Here is a 15,577-nt window from a genome sequence, read left to right on the forward strand (position 1 = left end):
GCCCTGCCGACTCCCTTTTTTCTTGGTGGTCCATCCCCCTCTTTTCTGGGGAGGAGGACCGTTGATGAAACGCTACTTTTATTGCGCTGTCATGTATCAGAAGCTGCAAGAAGCGAGCAAGAAGCACCCTCTTCTCATGGATGCCCGGATTTTCCCCTCTAGTTAACTTTACAAAAGGCAATTGACGGTGGTTGTTCAGTTTTTTTCTGGCTTTCATGGGCAGACGTTTCGTTTTTGCATTCGCGGTGAAACTTCAATTCAGTCGAGATGCAACTCAGGATGGTGCTTGACGTCAATGTTGTGGATGTGCAGAAGAGGAGGAATCCCTCCAAGCACTATGTAAGTTGGATGAATACTCCTGTTTTTTTAGATGCGCTTCGTTTTGGTGGTAGCCCGTAAACAAGCTTGGGAATCACAAGAAAATGGGAATCATGGGATGTGCCTTTTTTTGGGATCATTACCAGATTGCATCTACATTTGTAAAATCATTGCCAAGTACTTCCGCAACACGGGCTTCCTCGGAAAATATTGACTCGACAGTGTTTATTTTAGCAAGCAGTTTTTTATTCCTGTTTTTACTTCAAACATTTAATGGAGTGATGTAGAATCAGAATCATCTTTATTGGCCAAGTATGTAGGACACATAAGGAATTTGTCTCTATGCTGCACGAGTATCATCATAAAGAAGACATGACAGATAAATGTGGAGGACACACATAAAGGCTAATCTAATGTAATCTAATCTAATTTCTTAATGTAAATAGTACCTCTCAGGAATAACTGCGACAATGGGCAAATTATCAGACAGTGGTTCAAGTGAGTTCAGAGCTGGAGCTACACTGATTATAACGTGATCCGCAGGGTTGTGCAAAATTGCAAAAGAGGCACTATGCGAACGCTCTGAAGCCATTGTTTTGTGTCTGGAGTATCCTGGCGTGACGTCACGAACAAGGGGGCGGGACCTTCTGAAACTCGCCGTTTCCGAGGTCATTTTGAAGCAGTTTTGGTACACTTAAGTCCGGGGTGTCAGTCATTTTTTGCCGCGGGCCACATTGTAGTTATGGTTTCCTCTCGAGGGCCGTTATGAATTTGGGGAACCCATTAGAATGTTTAAATCCCGTCAAATATTACATATAGAGCACACAGCAAATTAATGAATAACTCGTTTTCAAATCTGAAGTCAAGAATAATGACTTTTATTGTGGTTGACATCCAAAAATATGACATTTTGGCTCAGATTTTAGCAATCATCATGGAATTTAACAAGTTTGATTTGCTTTCGCGGGCTGAAAAAAGTGATGTGGCGGGCCGGATTTGGCCCGCGGGCCTTGACTTTGACACCTGTGCTTTAAGTCATTTTTATTGGTGTTTTGCATTTGACTAAAAATATCAGCCTGCATTGCCTGTTTTGGGTATTTTGGATTGGATTGGATTGGATTTGCCTTTATTAGTCTCACAGTGGAGAAATTTATTTTAGATGCTATAAAACGTTTTTCTGATGTCAGTTAGGAAACAAAAAAAAAAAGGTGTCTGTTGTCCTTTAAGTAACAACACATGTCTCAGTAGACCCCCAAAAATCAATTAGTCCAATGGATGAAATTGGATTAATTAACCTGAAGAGTAAGGATCAATTGCCTCATCCATCTCCTGCTGAGTGGGGATCTCCCCAAGGCCACTAAAAGCTCAAAGCACAGACTGACAATCCCGAGGGAAGGAAAATGGAGGTTTGGGAAGTCCCCTATAGGGAAGTAGAAAAAAAAATCGCATTATCAATGAGGTAAGCAACTGAAAATGCTTATCCGGTTGGAGGGAGGAAAGAAGCAACCCTTTGTCTTTTGTCCTTCCTCACAGTTCGAGTGTAACTTCCTTCCAGGGCCTGACAGGACCATGGCAACTCATCCTTGTTTATGATTCGGTATGAGCATGATGGGATGGAAAAAAAAAACGTCAAGAATTAATTTGTTTTGGGCCATATGGTAATTGTTATGCAACATTATGCATGCATCCTTGTGCTAAAGTGTCCCTAGCAATGAATACAGTGATACCTGGGCTTACAAACTTAATTGTTTCCCAGACAGTGTGTAAGGCGAAAAGTGTGTATCCCAAAAATTAATTTCCCATAGGAAACCATTAAAATGAGAATAATCCGTTCCCATAAAAAATTCTACTTTCTAATTTTCTAAGCCTTAAAGCTACACAAAATATACCTTATTTTATATATAATAAATGTGCTGTGGTATTATAATTAAAAAAAATCACTTGCTGCAAGTGATAAAAGCATACTGGCCAGAGCTAGCACACTATCTGTATTTTTTTGTGTTGATTTATTGGATGTTTTTCAACCTACAATGGCTGAAGAAGGAAAGTAAATGGATTTGCTTGCAGATACAGTAAAGTCTCGTTATATCGATATTCAAGGGAGCCCGAAAAAATATCGATATAACCGGGACTATCGATATGTCCGACCCTGTTTGCATGTAATTTTCTCCGTGCGTGCATAGAAATAGTATCGATATAACCGGGACTATCGATATATCCGATATCGATATAACGAGACTTTACTGTATACTGTTAAAGCCATTTTCAAAACTGACTTTTCAAGAAAAGATGGACATCATTTAGGTTGGACTGCTACAAAGCTAGCAAAAATATCAAATAATATTGCAATTTTGTGGTGTTATCATAAATCCACACGTTCATAGTAAATATTTGTGTAGTTTAATGGCATTATTTCTTACGGTTTTGCCTGGTCAACCACATCCTCTAGTGGACGTTTCGTAAATCACACCACACTCGCAGCTGTGGAGTGATTCGGACATAGCACTACTGAAGGCCGAGGAGTGACATGCACCGCTCGCCACTGGGTTAAGCTATCTGTTTCCCAAAAACCTCAAAGTGCTAAGAAATATATTTTAGCCCTTAATTGTTCATACAAATAGAAACATTAATGTGAATTGACTGTGTTTTGTCACGCTAGTGGTTGATGTCTGCTACGCAAATGCTATTCCCAGTATAGCTTCTGGATGTGTATACAATTCACAGCTGTCAATGCTTTGACGCAATTGGAGCACCCCCCACCTTCAGAATTTCAATTTTGGAACCACTAGAGTCATGCTCGCACATCTTAACACGTCACAAAACGATTTCCAGGCATGACGCGTTACCTGAAATCCGTTGAACCAGGCATTAACCCCCTGACGGCTTTCCGATGTGTCAGTGAAGCGCAGCGACTTTAATGAGTTGAATTGACCTTTGTCGAACTCCTCAAGTTAAGACTGGAGGGAATGAGCTTTGTGTATTTGTGTGTGTGTTTCACTTGAGTAAACAAAGCTCTAGCGGTGCCGCTGTGGCATCACCGACAAAAGATTTTAATGGCTTTCTTGTTTGCGTTTCTCTCACTTAGGTGTACCTTATCAATGTGACCTACTCGGACTCCACATCTCATGTCATCTACAGGAGATACAGCAAATTCTTCGACCTACAGGTATGCCATACAAGCGACACACAAACAAGTATTTATTTATGTATTTACAGTGATACCATGGCTTCCGAACTTAATTGGTTCCCAGACAGAGTGTGTAAGGCAAAAAATGTGTATCCCAAAAATTATTTTCCCATAGGAAACCATTCAAATGAGACTAATCCGTTCCCAGGTGCCCATAAAACATAATTTTCTACTAGTCTGTCTAGTAATGATGTTTCTAGTGTGTCGTCTTGCGTCTGTTGAGACACTTTATGCAAAAAGCTATCCATTCCATCAAGCCATCAACGAGCATCACAAAGGTAAATAAAACAACTTTATTATATAGTTTATATCTTTAATTATAATACCATAGCACATTTATTATACATAACATAAGGTATATTTTGTGTAGTTTTAAGTCTTAGAGGATTAGAAAGTAGAAAATTATGTTTTATGGGCACCTGGGATCGGATTATGCTCATGTTAATGGTTTCCTATGGGAAATTAATTTTTGGGATACACAGTTTTCACCTTACACACTCTGTCTGGGAAGCAATTAAGTTATTAAGCCAAGGTATCACTGTATATCTTTTGTTTTTGTCAAACAAGAACTTGAAGCTTGCTAGCATTCGCGCGTTAGCCACTTTGTGTAGCGTCACTATGCTAACAGATTCACAAGTTTCTGCTTTTTATAATGTCTTAAATGACTCAATCGCAGCCCCCCTGCCTGTGTTGAAAACGTCCCCTGAGGCGAACCTTTTTTTAGTACTTTAGAAACTTTTTTTTAGTAGCCTTTGGGTCGACCACAGAGGGAAAAGTCTTTTGTTCTGTAGTCCCGTGCTAATATTCAGGAAACGTGTCTCCGTTTTGATGGAAACAAGATTTTCTCCCACGTTTCTGTCAACATTTGTCTACTGTTAAGGTGTATTTGTTTTATCTGTCAGGATCAACACTCCACAGCTGTACACGCAAAGCGCGTGTGTAAAAAGTGCATTTTAATAAAGCGTGTGAAGCGTGCGGGGGCGGGGGGGGGGGGGGGGGTGATGACAATTTTTTGAGCGGCATTGAGCAGGTGCACTTAAGGAAACGGGAAAGCAAATTTGGTGAGGATTAGTAAACTAAAACCAAAGACAAGTGGGAGGGGGGTGTAGTTTGGAATAACATGGACTAATTCTTCCGAAAACTGATGTCCTGACGGAAATACTTTCCTGGTATTTTGAAGCGATCATATTGCATTCCATCTACCGATGCATCAGAACATTTCTCCTCCCTCAAACCCGAACGTGAACTTTTGTTTATATATATATATATATATATATATATATATATATATAGCTAATGTCCAGAGGTGACGATCCCAGACCTCTGCTATGATAGGTCACTGCTCTAAAGTTGGGGGACTATACCCTGAAGCTCCTCTGATTACTTATTTTGTCCTGACTGATTATGTTCTATGATATGTATTATTATTATTATTATTATGTTTTAAATCTCTCCACTTGGTGCACTTAGCATAACTCATACAGTCCCTCTGGGTAACAATCATCGTATATTATCCGCCGCTTTTGCTTGTTTTCCTTCTTGCTGTTTAGCTTCAATGTGCTTCTTTTTCCCTAATACTTGCACACGTCCATCTATTTTCACGTCAAAATAGTGCTGAGCACAGATCCTTTCTTTTTTTTCTTCTTCTTCCTTCTCACTGTTTTCTTGGAGCGGTCAGTGTGTCAAGCAGAGTTTACCTTCCAAGAGAAGCAAAAGGGAGTTTTCAAACTCCACACCCATGCAGCCTCAATGGATTAGGCACAAGGGGTTTTTGCTGCATTCCACGTAAGGATTTGGGAGTGTACAACCTGGCCTGCTTATGCCTTTTGGACCAAAACCTCCCTAAAAAAAACTGTTAGTTTGCCATTGTTATCGGATTGCGCAACCGAATCGCCATCGGCCGTACCCTGCTTGAATTCTGTGGGATTTAACGCAAAACAGACGTGCTTAGCGATTGACGAGGCAATTCTTCACACGGCTTCTGATTTGTGAGATTTTTATCGCTTGATATCTGCAAAAACAGACCAATCATGTCTGAGAAAGAAGTGGTCAGTTCACTCTAATCTCTCTGTAGTAAACAACTGTCGAAGAGATGTCAAAACATGACTCCGAGTCGGAGTCCCTGCCCACATCAACATTCCTTCAAATTCCTCCTCCGTCCTAAGATTCCTCTCCCCCCCCCAAAAAAAAGTTGCATTGTCTCCAGTACCATGCGGTGTTGTTTATTGGCCTGATTTGGCCTACTCATCCCTATGAATTCAATTCAGCACAATTATTACGATTTTGCAAGAGTACCGTGATACCTCGGTTTACAAATCCCTTGGCTTACGAACTATTTTTCGGGATACACACGGAGCTGCCACAATGGGTGATGTGTCGTTCGCGAACGAGCCCGTTTTCCTAAAAAAAATGGCACCCGGCTTGTTTTGGTCCTCTATTCCCCGCCCCCAGTTATCGGTTAAAGCCACGTGATTGGTCAAGAACGCAGCAGTAAGAAGGGGAGGGTTTAATGCTGATGAAACCGGCCACTCCATTCATCAAAGTCAAAGTCAAGCCATCAACGACCATCATAAATGTAAATAAAACAACTTTAATATACGGTACAGTTTATTTCTTTAATTATAATACCATAGCACATTTATTATACATAAAATAAGGTATAGTTTGTGTAGTTTTAAGGCTTAGAAAATTCGAAAGTAGAAAATAATGTTTTACGGGGACCTGGAAACGGATTATTCTCATTTTAATGGTTTCCTATGGGAAATCATTTTTTGCGATACATAGTTTTCACCTTACAAACTCTGTCTGGGAACCAATTAAGTTTGTAAGCCAAGGTATCACCGTACCAGGATTGTTTTTCGATGAAATTGTTGCGCAACTGATCCCCAAACTCATCATTCTAGGAACTGGGATTGAGAAATCGAGTGGGGAAAAACAAAAAAAAAACAAAAATATTTCTCTGAAATCTGGCGTTCACTGCATATCTCGTGTGAATCCAGTTCCACTTCACCAGCTGTTACCACCCAAGCATATTTCACACCCGCTATGCGTTGAAACTGTGAGTGTATCCAGCCACGTCCCACAAGATGATGTCATCACGTCCTACGGGTCTCGCCGTAAGGTGTTGAGAGAGGACTCCCATCGCAAAGGGAGTTGAAGGGTGTCCAACGAAGAAACTTTTTTTTTTTGCGAGAGAGCTTGTTACATTCGAAATCAATGACGGCTACAATTTATGAGCATTATAACCAAAAGAACACAACCCCGCCCGACTTGTTTCATAGAAAAGCACAACCTCAGCTGATAAACACCGCCATGTGTCAACTGGATTTTGTTTTCACAGTCAAATGAAAATTTCAACCAAATGCAATATGGTTTTGATTAAAGTCAAAGCTCCTCAATGTGACGGGCTCAGAATCAAACATGCTCCCCGATCGCAAATGAACAACAGGGATTGATCTGTACGAAGTAAATGTACTGGTGGCGCTCACTTGTACTTGAAGAGTTTAAAACAAGCGTTCAGAAAATTGAGATAAAGCCTGCCATTTAACAAAACAAAATGGAGAATGAGCCGCCATTGTGTCCATTGAAAAATGTGCCATCTTCATGCTAACACATAAAGCTAAATGCTAACAAATAGCAGCTACAACGCTCTAAAATATATATATATATATATATATATATATATATATATATATATATATATATATATATATATATATATATATATATATATATATACAGTGATACATCGGATCAGACGGTCAGACGGATTTTCGGGCACTTGTGATTGTATTGCTTTCCGTTTGCAGATGCGGATTCTTGACCAATTTCCCATTGAAGGAGGACAGAAAGACCCCAAAAAGAGGATAATCCCGTTTTTGCCAGGTAAATTTGACACATTTAGAGACTTCAACATAATTTGACGTGATGATAAGATTATTTTGACCAATAAGAGCAAATTCTGTATAGTTTATGGTATACTTACATGTATATCCCATGTATTTGAGGTTTACTCGTTACAAATTAAACTTTTTTTGGGACTATGTGGGGGGAAATATATATAAAAAAATATATATACAGTAAAGTCTCGTATCGATATCGGTTATATCGATAGTACTGCTTATTATGATACTATTTCTATGAACGCAAGGAGAAAATTACATGCACGCAGGGTCGGATATATCGATAGTCCGGTTATATCGATATTTTTTCGGACTCCCGAGAATATCAATATAACGAGACTTTACTATATATATATATATATATATATATATATATATATATATATATATATATATATATATATATATATATATATATATATATATATATATATATATATATATATAAACCCCCAATGAATGGTGTATTTTCAAACTTTTTCCAAATATACGGCACACCGGCCTATAAGGCGCACCTTCAATGAATGGATAAAGTTTTCCAAGTATAATATATAAATATATTAAAAAAATTCCAAATATTTAATGTTTCCCGCTCCTGTGAACAGCTTGAATTGGATTATATTTAACACGGACGTAATTTTCTATGAATAGACGAAGGAAGTACAGCCCATATTTTTTGACGAGTTTATTGTACACCAGATTGGCCAATCATGCTTCATTGTTTTACTTTTTATGAGCATTTACTCCACAAATCCCCGAGCGCCGCGTTGTCGGCCATGTTGGCAGGAGGTTCGCGAGGCAAAATTGGTTTAATCCGATCACCGTATTTTGAGTCAAAGCAGAAGGGAGAAATAATGAGATTCTTTGTCAGGTAAACTCAATTGCTCTATTTTTGTGCCTCTGTTCAGCATCATTGACTGAAGCTCCATCGATATCAACAGAAAAGCGCCTTTCGCTAAAATGTTTCAAAATCATAAAGCAAAACAGCACCGCAAAAACTCACAATTGGTCAGCAGTTCAGGTTTTATTTTCATCCCTCACATTTTTGTCATAAGCCTCTTTGCAATATGAAAAAAAATAATACAGCAAACTGACTGTTGTGTTTATTAATCTTGAAGGTAAAGTCCTATTTCGCCGAAGCCACATCCGAGATGTCGCCGTCAAAAGGCTAAAGCACTTGGACAACTACTGCAAAGTAAGACCAAAATTTCGCCTGTAATTGCCCTGTAACACATGTCCATAGATGTATTTTTATTAATTATAAATGCCATCAAATTTTATATTACAGACAATGACTGTCTCTTCAGTGTCAGTGTTGGTCATGGTGACAAGGGACAAGCTATCTCTTAAAGGACAACCGACACCATTTTTTTGTTTGCTAACTGACATCAGAAAAACGTTTTTATATTTTTAGTCAAATGAAAAACACCAATAAAAATGACTTAAAGTGTCCAAAAACAACTTTAAAATGAAACCGGAAGTGGCCAGTTTCAGAAGGCAGTCCCGCCCCCTTGGATCGTGACGTCACGCCAAGACGTCTTGCCTTGTTCAAGAATCAAAACAATGGCTTCAGATTCGTTGAAGATGCTTTCTTGTTATGAATATGATTCAAATAGTTCTGAAGAGGAAAGCATACATGTTTGCAATCGATTAAAGGAGTCCTCCCATATCAATTCAACCCGTCAATGGCATCTGGACTGTAATGTAGTGTCCCAGAAAATGCAGAAGATGGCGCACAAGCGCCGTTGGAAATGGGCTGATTTGTCGGCTGGGAATTTGTGTCAACTAGTATCAAATAGTAGTCTTGGTGCAACACACAACGATTCACCATCGCGTTGTGTTTTTCTTCTATTTTCGCCATCAACACGAAGTTTTCAGACCAAAGTACCGCAAAATGCATTGTGTGTCACTTTCTCGGTCAGGGGCGTTCCTTACATGACGTCACGTGGGGATCGTCATGAACTCGAAAACAAGATTTGACCTGAATATTCAGTGCGAGTCTTAAAACGTAAAATATAGCTACATGTGGTGAAATCTTTGTAAAATACGCTCAGTAGAGGTCATTTGAAGCCATTTTACAAATTATGGACACAACTTGTCCGAAGGCATCGGTTGTCCTTTAAGTGCTTCTTATTCCTTGTGCGTAAGTGCCGCGAGTCTTTCGGGGGGCAGCCTTTCGGCATTTATCTTCCTGTCCCAGGCATGGACAGGAAATGGAGCGCTCTATCTGCACCGCTCATTTCCTGTGGCCTGCATAAATAGGCAGCCTTGAAAGGAAGCCAAGGAAGTGGGGGCACACTCACTTTGAGCAGAATATACGAAGGGAAGCATAAATGAATCAGTCAAGTCAACGCAGCACGCCGTTACGTGACCTTTTCTTCATTATTATTATTATTATTTATTATTATTATTATTATTATTATTATTATTATTTTTATTTGGGGGGGAGTCACTGCTTTTCATTCAGAAATCTACAGTGGCCAAGAAGGTGTTACTTTCCTTGACACAAACACCATTGCTGTCACACTCTGGAGATGCAGCTAAACCGCTGTCCCACTCCAGTCCATTAGGTGGCAGTCATTCCCCTTCGCAAATTGGTGTCATAATATAATAATAATAATGACAATAACAATGATAATGATAATACATTTATTTTATAAGCGCCTTTCCAAACTCTCAACGTCACTTTACAGTCACAGGATAAGTTTTTCCATGGGTGAGCAGCGGCAGCCACACGCGCTAGCATTCACTAAACCCTGAAGTAACTCAAATAGATAGAAAGCTAGCTAGCTAGCTAATAGATAGCTCATAGCCAGCTAGCCAGATAGATAGATAGCTAATAGATGGCTAATAGCTATCTAGGCAGATGGGTATCTAGCTAGCTATTAGCTAGCTAGCTGGCCAGCTAGATAACTATCTATTAGCTAGATAGCCAGCTATATAGCTAATACATAGCTAGCCGGATAGGTATCTAGCTAGCTATTAGCTATCAATTAGCTAGCTAGCTAGCGATTAGCTATCTAGCTAGCCAGCTAGCCATCTAGCTGGCCAGCCAGCCAGCTAGATAGCTATCTACATATTAGCTATCTAGCTAGATAGCTAGCTAGCCAGCTAGATAGCTAATAATATTGGTGGTTATTGTTCAGCAAAGGGTTAATTTAGGATACAATCATATCTGGAATACATCAAAATGTTACGTTTGGTGCACTACATCATACGGACTCCATTCATGGGCTGACATCTCTGTGGTTTGGACATAGAAATGACATTTTTTGGCATTGGAGAAATATAATTAAAGGTATTAAAACAAGATCCTGTTATGAAAATAAAATGTTGTAAAAGAAAAAAAAAGTGTCTCATAAAATGTGGTTGCCGTTTCTCTCTTCGGATTTCCCCTTCGTGACCACCTCATGCAATGACACTGCTTCTCATATTTTCCAAGTCAGCATTTTTCCAGGTCCTGCTTTTCCCGTTCTATTTTCTTTCTTTTGTTCTTTTTTTTTTGACCTAATGGCAGTGTTCTGGCTCCCTACATGTCCTGACCTAATGAAGTTAAACCAATATCACAAACAGTCTCATCTCAAGATGCCATTTTAAAGGACAACCGACACCATTTTTGTGTTTCCTAACTAACATCAGAAAAACGTTTTATAGCATCAAAAATACCCAAAACACGCAGGCTGATATTTTTAGTCAAATGCAAAACACCAATAAAATGAGTGAAAGTGTCCCAAAACTACTTCAAAATGACCTCGGAAAAGGCGAGTTTCAGAAGGTCCCGCCCCCTTGTTTGTCACGTCACGTCAGGACGTCTTGCCTTGCTCTGGAATCAAAACAATGGCTTCAGATTCGGAGAATATGCTTTCTTGTTACTCATCCAGTTCTGAATATGATTCAAATAGTTCTGAAGAGGAAAGCATACATGTTTGCAATCGATTAAATAATTTATTCAGTGCCATTTTGAGGCAATAGCGGGGGGAAATGTAGCACCAAAAAAGAGGCACAAAATGGCGACCAAGCTCCGTGTGAGGAATTAATCAGCCCGTTTTCCACAGGCTGATAAATTCCTTACAAGGAGCTTGTTCGCCCTCTTCTGGCTCTTTTTGGTGCAACATGATGTTTTCAGACCAAACAAGTACAGCAAAATGCATTGACGTGATGGAAGGACTGCTACAATGTGTCCCTTTTTCGGTCAGGGGCGTTCCAGACGTGACGTCACGTACGGACTCATCACCAACTTAAAAACAAGACTTCCGGAATATTCAGCGCGAGTCTTAAAACGTAAAATATAGCTATATGTGGTGGAGTCTTTGTAAGATACGCTCAGCAGAAGTCATTTGAAGCCATTTTACAAATTATGGACACAACTTGTCCGGAGACGTCGGTTGTCCTTTAAATATGGTTTCTATAAGTTTTTGTTTATGGCTCTGGAGCAGCTGGCCGAAACAGCCGATTGTTATTGAATATCACCCCCGTGGGCTTGACTCTGGGCTAAGAAGCCTTCTTCCTTTCCCTCCGCACCCTCCACCTGGTCTTCTCATCTGACTGACTCTTACTCACTGCTTGTCAAACCTACTTGTGACTATGAGCGACCTTTGATTGTTCAATAGGTGCCAAACAGAAGCTTTCTCTCTTCCTCCCGCAGGCTCTGATGAAGCTCCCCACCCACATTTCCCAAAGCGAGGAGGTTCTGAAGTTCTTTGAGACCAAGTCAGAGGACCTCAACCCTCCCATTGAGTGAGTAACTATCACTGTACGCAATCCATACACTTACTCATAAGCTCTCATTGTAATGTGTGTGTGTTGGATCCAGATGAGTGAGATGGTCTTTAATGAAAAGGGAGCGTCTGGCAGGGGGGGGACATCGGATCTCAGAACAAACGAAATTAGGATCAACGGTGTCATGGAAACGCGGCAAAGTTCAAATCTTGGCACGGTGTCATCATTTGTCATGCTCACTTTGAAGTCGCGGGGCTGAATTGGTGCGAGATTCCAATTGTTCAAGTTTGTGGTGACTAAGTATTACGTTGGGGATTGGGGAGGGGGGGGGGGGTTTGTGCTTTTTGCGGACTGCATTTCAATTCACAGTGGCCCCTCGGAAAAGCCTAAAATCCAACAATCATGAATTACTCCTAAAGTGGGATTTTAGGAGTAATATAATCAGAATTTTGAGAAGCATCCTAAATTGAATGCATTATTATTATTATTAGTAGTAGTAGTTGTAGTAGTAGTAGTATTATTATTATTATTATTATTATTATTATTATTAGTAGTAGTAGTAGTAGTAGTAGTATTAGGATTAGTATTATCATTATGATTGTTATTATTATTATCTTTATTATTATATATTAATAGAGAGGATCATAAAGCATCAACACATGGATTTTGCATGTACACTAAAATCAACCAATTTTATATACATTATTATATTCAGCGTAGAGGAATACAATCATTTGGAAGGAAAAAGCATCAGCATATGCTTTAATTTTGCTTATTTTATTATGATTATTATGATTATTATCAATACTATTATTATTATTATTATTTCTTTTATTGGTTAGTCATTTTGTTCATAAGCAGGTTTGTTCGCTTTATTCATTTTATTTATGTATTTATTTATTTTTTGCTATTATGGAATATTTATCCAGGGCAGTATATATATATATATATATATATATATATATATATATATATATATATATATATATATATATATATTTTTTTTAATTAACCTACATTTTCAGGTTTTTTTTACCCTAATTCTGTCTTCGCTGTCTTAAAAAATATGAGCATATATATATACAGTAAAGTCTCGTTATATCGATATCGGATATATCGATAGTCCCGGTTATATCGATACTATTTCTATGCACGCACGGAGAAAATTACATGCAAACAGGGTCGGATATATCGATAGTCCCGGTTATATCGATATTTTTTCGGACTTTACTGTATATATATATATATATATATATATATATATATATATATATATATATATATAGCTTTACACAAATAACTATATATATATATATATATATATATATATATATATATATATATATATATATATATATATATATATATATAGTTATTTGTGTAAAGCTATATATATATATATATATATATATATATAGTTATTTGTGTAAAGCTATCATATAGGAAAAAATAAAACAAAAAAACATACATTTGATTTGTGGATTTGTTTTAGCATGCACATCGTGTAAAATTGACTCATCAAAAACTTTTTGTATACTTTTTAGAAGAATAAAATTTGGACGTCCTGATTTGAAATGCTATTCATATTCTTATATTTATGCATACAGCATTTAAGCTTTGTTTTAGGTAGTGCACAGGCGTGAATTTAAACTTCCCAGACCTACTCCAGAGGGGGGAAAAAAACCTCTTGAGTCATCGTTCCGTGTCCAGCGGGACTGAAGTCTCATTCCTGTTAATCCCACTTCAAAGTCAGAGCCGGGAAACAGTCCAGCAGAGTTTAAACATAAACGGGGGTGGAGGGGGGGGGGGGGTATTCAAAAGTCATGCCACCCAAATGCTGAGGACTGAAAGAGAACGGTTTTATGAGGCTTTAACTCACCGTTTGCTTAAAAACACCTATTGGGATAAATCGACTGCATCTGATCTTCATACTATATATTATATCATCATATATATAATATCTAATATATATGATATTATATATTATCACAAAGTTGGGTACAGAAAGTGCTGAGGAATGAAGGACTCTTTGTGTTGTCATATTATTTGTTAGTTTTTTTTATGTTACTTCTGGGTTGAGTGAACGCTCGCACATGTGGCTGCCGCTGCTCACCCGCAGAAAAAATATCCTGTGACTGTCGTGTCCTTGACAGTTTTGAAAGGCGCTTATAAATGAAATGTATTTTTATTAATATTATTATCTATCTCGCTAGCTATCTAGCTAGCTACCTACTTGCTATCTAGCTGCTGAAAAGGATGCTTTGATCCTCTCCTCTTTCATCTAGAACTGCTTCATGTCACAAAGAAGGTACAGAAAGTGCTGAAGAATGAATGACTCTCCGTGTCTTTGTGTATTATTATTATTATTATTTTTTTACTTTATGTTACTTCCGGGTTGAGTGAACGCTGGCGCGTGTGGCTGCCGCTGCTCACCCGCAGAAAAAATATCCTGTGACTGTAGTGTCCTTGAGAGTTTTGAAAGGCGCTTATAAATGAAATTGTATTATTATTATTATTATTATTATTATTATTATTATTATTATTATTATTATATCCATTTAAACTGTAATATCAAACCTTCTTTCATTAGTAATGTTATTTTGTTATTTGTGAATGACAGTTTTTGCTTGAGTTTTAACGACATAAGACATCATCTCTTGCCATCTAGTGGCAAACACTGGTCCCAAAAATTAGGATATGTTGTGTGGTCAATATGTCAATAGGGGGAGCCAAATAGCAAGCCTGAGCTTTTCGCTAAAAAAAAATTGCTGTTGTGCAATTTGCCATTTTAGCCTCTAATGCTGTAATCACTCCACGTTATGCTTCTCATCAACAATCATGCTTACTTGGCTTATCCTGTTGTCGTGACTACTTTGCGCTACATTTAATCACTGCTAAATTAACACTCTTGTCAATCCCCCAGGGAAATGATTTTTTTTTTCCCTTCTGCATTTTAGCTTTCTGACTAATTTTAGGGACCATGTGCATATGCATCCAGAGACTCTGGGACTCGCTCCAACTCGGATGGAAGTATGCATCATTCCACTAAACGCATGCATACTGTATCTCCATTTCAAACACCGATTGCCTACTCAGTAGCACTCATAATCTTCTCATCACAGCTGGAGTTTGCAATGACTTTCAGCGCATATGTGTGAGGGCTGCACTTTACATCTGGAAACCTTCGATTTGAGCATATGATACCTCAGTGTAGATTCTATGTCATGACTTGAGAAGACCACTGCCCACTCAGTATTTTAAATATTAGTGGTTCATCTAAATATTTTTCCATAATTTAAATCAAGATACAGTGATACCTTGGCTTACGAACTTAAACGGTTCCCAGACAGAGTATGTAAGGCGAAAAGTGTGTATCCCAAAAATTTATGTCCCATAAGAAACCATTAAAATGAGAATAATCCGTTCCCAGGTCCCCATAAACCATAATTTT

General features: G+C 38.3%; 1 protein-coding gene across 3 annotated transcripts in view; it reads left to right on the top strand.

Annotated features, from left to right (window-relative positions):
* The window catches only part of sh3pxd2ab (SH3 and PX domains 2Ab), a 58,192-nt gene that overhangs the window by 6,973 nt on the left and 35,642 nt on the right, over positions 1 to 15,577 (top strand). For 2 of the 3 annotated variants that reach the window (XM_089012279.1, XM_089012280.1), the window contains exons 1-5: positions 102 to 339; positions 3,404 to 3,484; positions 7,315 to 7,390; positions 8,526 to 8,602; positions 12,053 to 12,144. In XM_089012279.1, coding sequence (XP_088868405.1) covers positions 268 to 339; positions 3,404 to 3,484; positions 7,315 to 7,390; positions 8,526 to 8,602; positions 12,053 to 12,144 — 398 coding nt within the window. In that variant the 5' untranslated portion in view covers positions 102 to 267. Of the gene's footprint in view, positions 1 to 101; positions 340 to 3,403; positions 3,485 to 7,314; positions 7,391 to 8,525; positions 8,603 to 12,052; positions 12,145 to 15,577 lie in introns of those variants that run through there. The other variant, XM_089012281.1, reaches the window with a different exon arrangement.

This window comes from Hippocampus bargibanti, linkage group LG13 (assembly GCF_051943395.1).
Source record: "Hippocampus bargibanti isolate YZ-2025 linkage group LG13, ASM5194339v1, whole genome shotgun sequence".
Classification (NCBI taxonomy): Eukaryota; Metazoa; Chordata; class Actinopteri; order Syngnathiformes; family Syngnathidae; genus Hippocampus; species Hippocampus bargibanti.